The sequence below is a fragment of the Nelumbo lutea genome, chromosome 5, assembly GCF_056320005.1.
Source record: "Nelumbo lutea isolate HS-2025 chromosome 5, American lotus-T2T, whole genome shotgun sequence".
Classification (NCBI taxonomy): Eukaryota; Viridiplantae; Streptophyta; class Magnoliopsida; order Proteales; family Nelumbonaceae; genus Nelumbo; species Nelumbo lutea.
Window position 1 is genome coordinate 34774256 of NC_142688.1, and position 12177 is coordinate 34786432.

The window sequence follows — 12177 nt, forward strand, 5'->3', positions numbered from 1 at the left end:
AAATATATACACAATTACTCTACTATGGATGTTAATAACAGTATCTGTTTAGCAATCAGACTATATTTATATATGTAAAAGTTAAAAAATAATATTTTCTTTTATATTTTAATTATAAAATATGATTATGGAAGTAATTATATTATGGGAGCAATCTTGTGGGGGCTGATTTGATCTCTACTCCTGGTGGAATAACATTCCCTTTTTTGAGGGAATAGCCAATGAGAATTCATTCCAGCTAATTCAGATTTCAATTCGGATTTCAGTCTGAACCACACAGGTGAGGGGGCTAGACCTTTCCGATTGTGAACGAAATGGTCCCTGAGTTGCTCTTTTGATGGGTAACATGGGTTGATTAATTTGAGGATCTTTATGTAGATTTTGAAATTTCGGACTTAATGCACGTAAATTCTGTAATTTCTAGATGATATGAAGAATTTGAAACATTATTTCAAACAGAATATATGCTATCTTGATTCAGCATAACATATTATATATTATATATATGGATCATAAAACGCTACATTAAAGGAGAAATTGCAACATTAAGAAAAGGAAAGGCTTGGAGGAGGAGTGGGTGTATCCACGGTTCCTTCTAACATCAAGATCACATTCTTCATTGAAGGACGAAGAGCCGGTTCATCTTGAATACACCACAGTGCAACCTTAACCATTTTCTCAAGTTTGTTCATGTCTACCTCTTCATCATCATCGTCCACAAGCTTATCCAACTCCTTAGCTACGAAGCACTTATAAACCCAACTAGAAAGAATTATCTCATCTGTTGTTGATACGTTCACCTCCATATTGCTTCTGCGACATATAATCTCTAACAGCACAACCCCAAAGCTATAAACATCAGCCTTTACCGTTATGAGGATATTCTTTTGCCATTCTGGTGCCAAGTATCCTCCAGTCCCTCTGACTCCGGTGAAGCTTCTCGTCTGATTCGGCATCAATAGCTTTGCCAACCCAAAATCCGAGATCTTAGCCGTCCAAAATTCATCCATCAGTATATTTTGGGGCTTTATGTCACAATGGATGATGTGGGTCTCACACTCCTCGTGTAGGTAGAGAATGCCTCTAGCTATGTCCAGTGCTATTCTTAATCTTTCTTTCCAAATGAGGTGTTCTTCAACCTTGAAGAGAAGCTGAGATAGTGAGCCATTACTCATGTATTCATAAACCAGAAGCCTCTTAGAGCCCTCAACGCAGAACCCCAGCAACCGAACCAAGTTCCTGTGATAAGTTCTCCCAATTGCGCTCATCTCTGCTTTGAATTCTCTTCCTCCTTCTGTCACAGTCTCTAGTCTTTTAACAGCTACAATTCTGTCACCCGGTGATAAGACTCCTTTATAAACAGCTCCAACAGAACCCCTACCCAACTCCTCTTTGAAACCGCCTGTTGCCTTGTCGAGTTCATTGTAAGTGAATTGTCGCAGAGAAAACTCCTCGGTGAGTATCGAATTACAATTTCTTGACAGCCTTATATAATTCCGTGCTTGTCGTCGGTGGATACAGAAGCTATATATTGCAATGGCGATAAAGGAGCATGTGACGGAAGCAAAACTGACCAAAAGCACTAGGGCCTCTCTTTTCTTTCTATCTTTCGGATCATGTGGCTTCACAGAACCGGTTGAGCTTCTGTTACCTGGGAATCCAGAACTCACCTTTAAGAAAGTTGTGGTAGACTCGTTCTGACCCAATCTTACATATCGCAGTGGAAGATCTAGTTTATTACAATTCCCATCACTATCAAACAGCGCCGCTCCGCAATTACAGTCTTCTAAACACGATTTGCTGCAATCTGCTTCCGTCATTGGCACTACGGAGTAAGGCGGTACGGGAAAAACCAGATCCTTCATTTGAATAACCGTGTACTGTTTCACTGCCTCTTTCCAGTCTCTGCAACCTTCTGGACCAAAGTCACCCTGGCAGCCGAGGAACTTTTGATTGGGATCGATAAAGTTGAAACCAGGAAAACAAAGGCAATCATGTTCACTACCCATGAGAGCGCAATAGCTGTTGAAGCCGCAGAAACCCTTGACTTCACACTGGTCTTGCAACGCCGACCACTCAAGCTTCATGGTGGCGCTACCACCGCTGTTAAAGCTATGAGAATACAGCAGGAAATTACCATTGGGGTCAAGTGTTGCACGGTAAACAACCGCCCCGTGTCCGCTGGAGCTGGACGACGACAGGTTGACTAGAAGGAGTAGCAAAGAACCCTGTCGGCTGAGGAATAGGTTGCCGTTGTAATCGAGATTTAAGTTGATGCTGTCTCCTCCGGTATATGTGCTCGTCCAATCATACGCGTTGAGGGATTCGGCTGTGGTGTTTATCGGGTAAGCAACAAGGTTACCATCTGACTGCATATAGAGAACAAATCGTCCAGTTGAGTGGTCAGTGTTTGATACACTGGAAACCAACAAATTGCCGTTGGTTAGATTCTGACCACCCAATATGGTGTCAGTGGGAGAATCGAAGCTCTTCCAGATCACATTTGAAACATTGTCGTAGAGCACAAAATTGCCAGAGTCGAGCAATGAAGCAAAGGAAGCGGGATCAGACGCGCCGGTGATGTTTATCTCTTCACCTTGCTCTGTCCGCAGAACAAGCCAACCCTCCTTGGTCAAAGCTAGGGTAGCATTCGAGGAGACCGGTGGGTGGTCGCGTCTTGCAGTCCAGACAACTGTCTTTTCGAGGTTTCCAACCAACCTAGTTCCGACGGAGAAGCCTTTGCCTTCTGGGTAGAAGCCAAATTCGAATCGGCCGGAGGATGAGAACCATGAGTTGGGTTGAGTGGATGGGGAGAGCGAAGAGCCCAAATTGATCAAATTTGAAAGATTTTGTTGAGCTCCAACAACTAAACAAAGTACGGAGAGAAACACAAACACAAAGAATACAGGCAGCTTAGACGCCATTAGAGATGGAGAGGGTGCAAGACAGAACGCTGCAGCTTTAAGGGAGTGGGGAGGGTCCAAATCTGCTACAAAGAAGAAGTTTCGTGATATGTTACAAAACGGTTACAACACGTCAGTCAAAGAGTGCAGAGTGCTCCCAGGTATGCTAAAATTTCTTTCTCGAGAGTGATTTGTAAGTCAACGTTGATCTCGACCAAATTCTACAATGGGGTGGTCATTTCTGAAGACTAAAATAAATTGAGTAATTGACTTGTCCGGTCGCATTCTTTCAAACAAATGTGCAAAAACACCCTTTCTCTGAAGGCCAAAGTTGAGATTAACCCCGTTAAATTAAACCACCCCCATTCACAGAAACTCCATTTCTATAGTGAGCAAGGTGCTGCCAGAAACGACCCTCCCTCCGCCTCTCTCTCTCTCTCTCTCTCTCACACACACACAATTTCACTTTGGCATTTGTTTTCTTTTTCTTTTTGCTGTTTACAATAAATCCGATTCTCTTAAAGTAGTGGCTTTAGTAGGTTCTACTTATTGCAACATCAATCATCATTGACTTCAGAGATGTTTGGGATCCATGCTGACTCATTTGATGATCAATGATTTCTCTCAGAAGAGAAATCAGAGAAATTGCTTATTTGGTATCAGCCGATTTTTCAAAAATCAGTTATAAATTTGTTTGCTATTGATTATCAACAAATAATAAAAATGGTCATTTATAATATTTGCTATTAATTATCAACAAATAATAAAAATTGGTCATTTACTAAAATAATATATAAATAATCCCAATTAAATCTAACAATGGAACCCAATTTTTTCGGGTTGAGTCGTTCTCAAATTTAGAAAGCTAAATGTGAGATCTTAACACTATTTTTTCGGGTTAGGTTGGATCGGATTCCCGGGTTGGATCAACTTTTTGCCACTACCAGCGACCCCCACTTCTTAAACAAGGTATTTTTTTCATGGTTTTTAAAGCCCTAAGAGGTGAGGCCAGCGTCAGAGGTGTGCCCCGCTGATTAGGTCCTGGATACGGGAGGCCCCAGACAGCCAAGAAATATAAAGTCTCTGCTCAACACAGGCCACAGTACCACTCTCTCCAATTGGCAAATTTGAGGGCAAACCGTTCAATTCAGCTGCCCTTCGCTAAAAGCTTAATTCGTCCACTACAAAAAATACAAACGTCGCGGAAAGTTTCTCACGACATTTTACGCAAATGTCGCGCCTATAAAAGTCTGGAAAAGTTTACGTGACGTTTATGGGAATTTTCAGTGATCCTTTGCAAATGTCACTGAAATTGGTTCGACATCGAACTTGAAAATGACCATAGCAGCTCTGGAATCCACATTATTAGTTTGCCATGAAAATATGTTTTTCTCTATAATCACACCAGTTCGTTGCCTTTATCGGCCATTCTTTATATGAACCACGTTAAATTAAGAATGAAATTTAACCATGAAGAAGAAACAGAGTCCTGAGTCTCTTGACAAAGGTAAACGAGCACCAGGAAATAAGGAAACGATATCTTGGTATTTTCTGCTTTTGTTGTGATAGATAATGGAGACTATATATGAGAAGATGAAAACGGTAAGCGAACAGCACAGTCGCACCAGGAAATGAGGAAACGATACTTCGCCGGCAAAACAAGCATAAAAAATAACAGCAACATCAGTTTAAGGACAAAGAAATTCAACTTCACAGTTGCAGAGAACGAAAAACAACACTATTGTTGCCTTCTCGCAGGATTGAGGTGAGATTGGATGACATATAAAGGATAGTACAACCGCGAAAGAAAGGTAGCCTCTGCAACATCAAGTTTTTCATGCATTTGCTGTCTCTACTTTCTTCAGAACCATCAAAAACTGTTGAAGACCGATCCCTTTAAGTTGTTAGCAGAGGCGTATAGCTAGGGCATGATAGAGACAAAGTTTAACATGGCTCAACTCAAGAGGTACTTAGGAAAGATGAGGGATCAGGAGGAATTGGAATTTCTACAGTCCCTTCCAACATTAAGACCACCTTCATCGAGGGACGGAGGGATGGCTCATCCTGGATGCACCAAAGACCCACAGTAACCATCCTCTCCAATCCTCTCTTCTCCACCTCTTCATCACCCAGTAGCTTGTTTAGCTCACCAGCCAAGTAACAGTCGTAGACCCTATCTGTAAGAACTATTTCATCCTCAGGAAGACTGATATCCACACTACGACGACAACATACCATCTCCAGCAACACAATTCCAAAGCTGTAGACATCTGCTTTCACTGTTATGGGCATGTTCCGATGCCACATACCCCCTTGTCCCCCTAACGCCTGTGTACGTCCCAGTTTGGTCGAGCTTCAATAGTTTTGCCAATCCGAAGTCTGCAATCTTGGGGCACATATTCTCATCCATGAGTATGTTTTGGGGCTTTATATCGCAGTGGATGATTTGGGTCTTACACTCTTCATGCAAATAGAAGATACCCCTTGCTATATTCACAGCGATTCCCACTCTTTGATCCCAACTTAGTACTCTTTCAGCTTTGAAGAGGAACTCTGCAAGTGATCCATTGCTCAGGTACTCGTACACTAGTAGCCTGTAAGGGCCTTCATTGCAGTAACCCAGTAACTGTACTAAGTTTCTATGATGAGTTTTGCCAATAACTCTCATCTCAGTCTGAAACTCCCGTTCTCCCTGTTCCACCACTTGGTGTAATTTCTTGACTGCGACCACCCTTTGGTTTCGTCCCTTTGCTATGGTTCCTCTAAAGACCGAGCCACAAAGGCGATTTCTGTGGCTCCTCTGTAAATTCTTCATTTTCCTGATGCATCATCTTTTGGTACTCCCAAAGACGATTTCTGTGGATGAGAACAACCGAAATTGCTAGGAGAATAATTGCACTAATAATAGATGCAACACCAACGAATAAAATAGCATTCCTGCTTTGCTCTTTGCTTCCTCTGGTTTCTGCTTCAGCTGTAGTTGAAGGATCGTTTCTTCTCTCTGACCTTCTGCCCACCTTGACTAAAACAATGGTAGTATCATCCATGTTTCTTCTCCCATATCTCAACGGTAGCTTCTGCTTCCTGCATTCTTTATCTTTAAAAAATGCAACTTCACAGTAACAATCACTCAAGCAGTTATCGCTGCAATCTTCTACCTCCGAGAGATTTATGATAGAATACGGGTTACTTTCCCATTGTATATTATCCGATCTATACAAAGACAATATGAGATTTTGGTCCTTTTTACCACAAGTTTCTCCACTGGAACTACTCTGGCAGTCCAACCAGTGTTGAGTTGGATCTATGAAATCAAAACCATCGAGACAGGAGCAAATAGCTTCTTCATCCATGAGTCTTCAGTACGCATTTAGGCCACACAGACCCTTGGGGTCACTACGATTAGTCAGTGAGAACCACTTGACTGACCAATCACCTTTCTGATCCAAACTGTTGGCATACAACCGTATGATGCCATCCACATCGATTGTCAGGCGGTAAAAGATTGTTTCATTTGTAGAATTCTCTCCGGCATACAGGGTTTTTATTTGGAATCCGGTGCCGTTGCGCAAGTACAGGTGGCCATCTTCGTTAAAATTTAATGTAACGCCGGCTCCTTCATCAGCCGTACCTGTACTCCAATAGGCGTGCTGCGCAGAAGTTTGAATAGGGTATTGCACGAGGTTTCCATCTTGCTGCATTTTGAGGCGAAACCTTCCCGTTGAGTCGTTGGTTGCCGAGGCACTAGAGAACAGCTCTTTACCTGTCATCAAGCGCTGGGTCGGTAGAAGGGTCGTAGTTGGGGAATCGAAACTCTGCCATATGATATTCCCGTTAGAACCATAGAGAACGAAGTTGCCCGAATCAAGCATGGAAGCAGAAGAAGCGGATTGCGGAGCTTCAGCAATGGTCTTTTCTTGGCCTTAATTTGATGGTAAAGTTACCCTCCCATCACTGGTTAGGAGCAATGCAACATCTTGTGGCAATGGTGGATCATCTCGGTTTGCTGTCCACACGATCGTCTTTTCGCGGATTCCGGCAAACCATATTCCAATGGCGAAGCCATTGCCCTGTGGATAAAATCCAAAGGCAAATCGTCCAGAGCTTGAGAGCCATGATGGGTTGGAGGTGGGGGAGAGAGAAGAACCTAAGCTTATGTTGGATTGTCGCTGTTGAGCTGTTACTACAATAACTATTAGAAGTTGTTACACATTTCTAGAATACTTTACTCTATAACTTCCTAGTTATAATTGAGAAGCAAGCAAATTTGTCTGGTCAAAATTCCTTAAGTAAAAGATGGACAAATAATATTAACCACAAATGTAAAGTCGGTTTACCTTCCAACCACCGACTCTACATACTATAAATACAACCTCTTGTATTTCAAATGAGCATGAGAGAAACAGAAAAAATACATAAGCTACTAGCATTCTCTCTCCTACTTCCTATCATATACTCTATTCTTCTATACCATCATTATACCAACAGTGGTATCAAAGCCAGGTTTGATCAACACTGGGCGTAATCCTTCCTACTCATTATGAATATCCGATTCCAACCGCTCTTCTCTTTCTCTTCCAATTTTTTATGGAGAAAATTATGATTTTTGGTCCATCAAAATGATGACCTATTTTCAATCACAAAATCTATGGAAAATTGTTGAAGAAGGATTCAGTATTCCTAAAGACATTTCTACTCTCTCAACAAATGAAAAGAAGGTCCAAGAAGAGAATCAACAAAAAGATTCTCAAGCGTTATTTTGCTTGCAGCAAGCAATGGCAAACGATATATTTCCACGAATTATGGGCACGTCAACTGCAAAAGAAGCATGGGATACATTGCAGGAGGAGTTCCAAGGAACTATCAAGGTACGCACTATTAAACTGCAGAAAGTTAGAAGAGATTTTGAAAATCTTAAGATGAAGGATAATAAGACTCAAAAGATTACTATTCTAGAATAAAAGAAATAGTAAATCAACTGAGAGCCTATGGGGAAATTATTTCTAACAAGAAAATAGTTGAAAAAATACTAATTTCTTGTACATAAAAATATGATGCAATAATTTCTGTGATAGAAGAAACAAAGGAATTAGAAACTTTATCACCAACTGAATTAATGGGCTCTCTCGAAGCACATGAAAGTAGGCGAGATAGGCAGAATGAAAATTCGACTGAAAATGCCTTTCGGTCTAAAATTAATTCATGGTCTCATAAATCAAAAGCTGATGGGAGAAAGTCACAAGGAAAACAAAAAGAAAATAATGACAAGTATCCTCCATGTGGTATTTGTAAAATAAAAAACCACTTGGAGAAAGATTGTTGGTTTAAAGGAAAAGCCCAGTGCCAAATTTGTAAAAAGTTCGGGCACGTTGAAAAAACTTTTCGTTTGAAGAAATTCCATCAAGCTAACTTTTCAGAAGAGAAAATTGATGAGAATAATCTCTTCTACGTCTGCCAAGTTGCATTAGAAGAAAAGAATGATACTTGGTATCTAAACAGTGGGTGTAGTAACCACATGACAAAAAATGAAAGCATCTTTTGTAGTCTTGATAAAGTCAAGACAAAAGTCAAAATTGGAAATGGCGACTTAATGGAAGCAACGGGCAAAGACACCATTGTCATTTACACCAGACAAGGCACGAAATACATCAATGATGTACTCTTGGTCCCCAACATTGATCAAAACTTACTCAGTGTAGGTCAAATGATGGAGAAATGATACTCTTTACATTTTGAGAGAGATTCTTGCACAATCTACGACAAGCAAGACAAATCCCTTGAAATTGCAAAAATAAAAATGAAATAAAACAGATGTTTTCCCATACAATGGAGATACGCAAGCAATGTAGCAATACAAGCACAAGTGGACGAGTCGTGGCTATGGCATAGAAGGTCCGGACATTTCAATTTCAATGGGTTAAAGATCCTTCAGCAGAAGAACATGATGCGAGACCTACCAGCAATCAAGGAGCTCAACAATGTCTGCGAAGGGTGTATGCTCGAGAAACAACATCGACAACCTTTCCCATCCGGAAAAGCTTGGAGAGCCAAAGAGCCACTAGAGTTAATCCATACAGACATTTGTGGTCCAATGCGTACTTCATCAAATGATCAAAACAGGTAATTCATTCTCTTCATCGATGACTATACTAAAATGACATGGGTTTACTTTTTGCGAGATAAATCACAAGTCTTCGATATTTTTAAGAAATTCAAAACCCGTGTCGAGAAGCAAAGTGGTCACAACATCAAGACGATAAAAAGTGACAAAGGCAAAGAATACACTTCTAATGAATTCAACAAGTTCTGTGAAGATGAAGCCATGGAGCACCAACTCACAGTCGGATACGCACCATAACAAAGTGGAGTATCCGAAAGAAAAAAACAGAACAGTTATGGAGACAGCAAGAGCCATGCTCATGGAGAATGGTCTTCCAAAAACTTTTTGGGCAGAGGCACTAAGCACTGCAGTCTACTTGCTCAACAGATGTCCAACCAAAGATGTGCAAGAAAAGACATCGATTGAAGCTTGGAGTGGGCAAAAGCCATCAGCAAAGCATCTCAGAGTTTTTGGCTGCATATGCTACACTCACATTCCACAAGATAAAAGAGACAAGCTGGATGAGAAGACTGAGAAAGGAATCTTCTTAGGCTATAGCACTCAATCAAAAGGCTATTGAGTCTAAAGCTTAAGAACAAAGAAGCTCATAATCAGTCGAGACGTAAGATTCGATGAAGATGCTGCATACAATTGGGAGACAGAAGAAGTTGAAAGAAAGAGTATCAACATGCCCCTATTACCAAAACAAGAATTTGAAGAAGGCTACAATTAAACCGGATCGCCAACTCAACCAACAACACAATTAGATCCAGTACAAGCCTCAGAATCTCCTCCAGACTCGCCACCAAGACGAACTAAATCCTTAATAGAGATATACGAGGCATGCAACTTGATGCTTATGGAGCCAAAAAGCTTTGAAGAAGCTTTTAAGAAAGAAGTATGGAGAATAGCTATGGACGAAGAGATAAAGATGATCGAGAAAAACGAGACATGGGAGCTTGTAGATCGTCCACAAAACAAACACACTATAGGAGTTAAGTGGGTTTACAAGACAAAGCTTAACTCGGATGGCTCAATCCAGAAGCATAAAGCAAGGTTATTTGCCAAAGGATACTCACAACAATATGGTGTCGACTACAATGAGTCATTTGCTCCAGTTGCACGCCTTGACACAATCAGGGCATTGATTGCACTAGCTGCATAGAAGAAATGGAATATTTTCCAACTAGATGTGAAGTCAGCATTCCTCAATGGCTACCTTAAGTAAGAAATCTATGTGGAGAAACCTCAAGGGTTCGTGGTGCAAGGACAAGAAGATAAAGTTCTTAGATTAAAGAAGGCATTATATGGCCTAAAGCAAGCTTCGAGAGCCTGGTACAGTAGAATCGACAGCTACTTCACTGAGCAAGGATTCAGGAGAAGCAAAAGTGAGCCAACACTCTACATCAAGACTCAAGGTACAAATGACACACTTATTGTCTCTTTATATGTCGATGATCTCATTTACACAGGAAATAATGAGAAGATGATCAAGAAATTTAAATAAGACATGATGAAGACTTTGGAGATGACCGATTTGGGTTTAATGCACTACTTTCTTGGGATCGAAATAATTCAAGAAGAAGATGGAATCTTCATCTCACAAAAAAAAATATACAGAGACTCTCTTGAAGAAATTCAAAATGGAAGGCTGCAAAACAGTATCAACTCCATTAGACAACAATAAAGTCTTCAAGAAAGAAGACGGCTCACCAAAAGCAGATAAATCACAATTTCGAAGTTTAATTGGAAGCTTACTCTATTTAAAAGCTACAAGACCAGACATCATGTATGCAGTTAGTCTGCTATCAAGATTCATGCAGAGTCCAAGTCATGTTCACTATGGAGCAGTTAAGAGAGTACTTAGATACTTGCAAGGAACAAAGAACTACGGAATATGGTACGGAATCACACATGACTCAAAACTAATTGGCTACACAGATAGTGACTGGGCAGGATCAGTAGACGACATGAAAAGCACGTCAGGATATGCTTTCACAATTGGATTAGGGATATTTTCTTGGGCATCAAGGAAACAAGCAACAGTTGCACAATCATCAGCTGAAGCAGAGTATATTGCAGCAGCAATGACAACAAGCCAAGCGATATGGCTAAAAAGAATACATGAAGACATGGGAGAATCACAAGTGGAAGCTACAGAAATCTACTGCAATAGTAGATCAACTATAGCAATGGCAAAGAATCCCGTATTTCACAACAGAACCAAGCATATAGGCATCAAGTATCACTTCATCAGAGAAACTGAAGCAAACAAAGAAATAGAATTCAAACACTACAAGACGGAAGAACAATTAGCAGACATATTTACAAAGGCACTGCCAAAAGGAAAGTTCAAACTATTACGAGACATGATTGCAGTTACTAAAATGTGCACCAAGGAGGAATAATAGAAGTTGCTACACATTTCTAGAATACTTTACTCTAGAACTTCCTAGTTATACTTGAGAAGCAAGTAAATTTGTCTGGTCAAGATTCCTTTAGTAAAGAAGGATCTAGAGCAAAAAATATTAACCACAAATGTAAAGTCGGTTTACCTTCCAACCACCGACTCTAGCTACTATAAATACAACCTCTGTATTGCAAATGAGCATGAGAGAAACAGAAAAAATACAGAAGCTACTAGCATTCTCTCTCCTATTTCCTATCATATTCTCTAGTCTTCTATACCATCATTATACCAACACAAACGATAGAAGAGAAGATAAGAAATAGAAAATGAGCAGCCATGATCAAGACTTAGATTTGTGTTATTATGATTTCATCTTAAAATGAATAGCTTTTGTAAGGCCTCAAGCTCAATAAAGCGTGTTAAAAAGTCATCAAAAGCACAGTCACAGTTTATACCATTCAAATATGCAACTTTTGACTAAGTTTTCAACTCTGCAACTTGGAGAGGCCTCATCCCATGTATACGTACGGCATTATATATTTACTCGCAATTGGTTCTGTAACTAAGTGGTCTTAGTATTCATAAATGGTGATTGATCATGAACTCTTTCAATAATATATAAGAGCGATAGCTTGTACAAAGACCAATTACATGCAGGGCCAACCCGAACTCTGCTACATAATTCTTCCCAGTAACCGGCCGGCCGGCTCCACCCAGATAGAGATACGAACAGGAGAGAAGAAATCAACTTAATTAGCCCTGCC

At 40.4% G+C, this 12177-nt stretch overlaps 1 protein-coding gene and 2 pseudogenes across 1 annotated transcript; 1 reads left to right on the forward strand and 2 right to left on the reverse strand.

The window, feature by feature from the left end:
* Positions 1–472: 472 nt before the first annotated feature.
* LOC148851630 (G-type lectin S-receptor-like serine/threonine-protein kinase LECRK3) lies at positions 473–3028 on the reverse strand. The gene has a single exon (XM_088946918.1). The coding sequence runs from the start codon at positions 2922–2924 to the stop codon at positions 546–548; it is 2379 nt and encodes a 792-aa protein (XP_088803044.1). The 5' UTR covers positions 2925–3028; the 3' UTR covers positions 473–545.
* A 1834-nt stretch (positions 3029–4862) lies between these two features.
* LOC148851631 (G-type lectin S-receptor-like serine/threonine-protein kinase LECRK3) lies at positions 4863–8984 on the reverse strand (annotated as a pseudogene).
* A 1662-nt stretch (positions 8985–10646) lies between these two features.
* Positions 10647–11411, forward strand: LOC148851632 (secreted RxLR effector protein 161 pseudogene; annotated as a pseudogene).
* Positions 11412–12177: the final 766 nt, after the last annotated feature.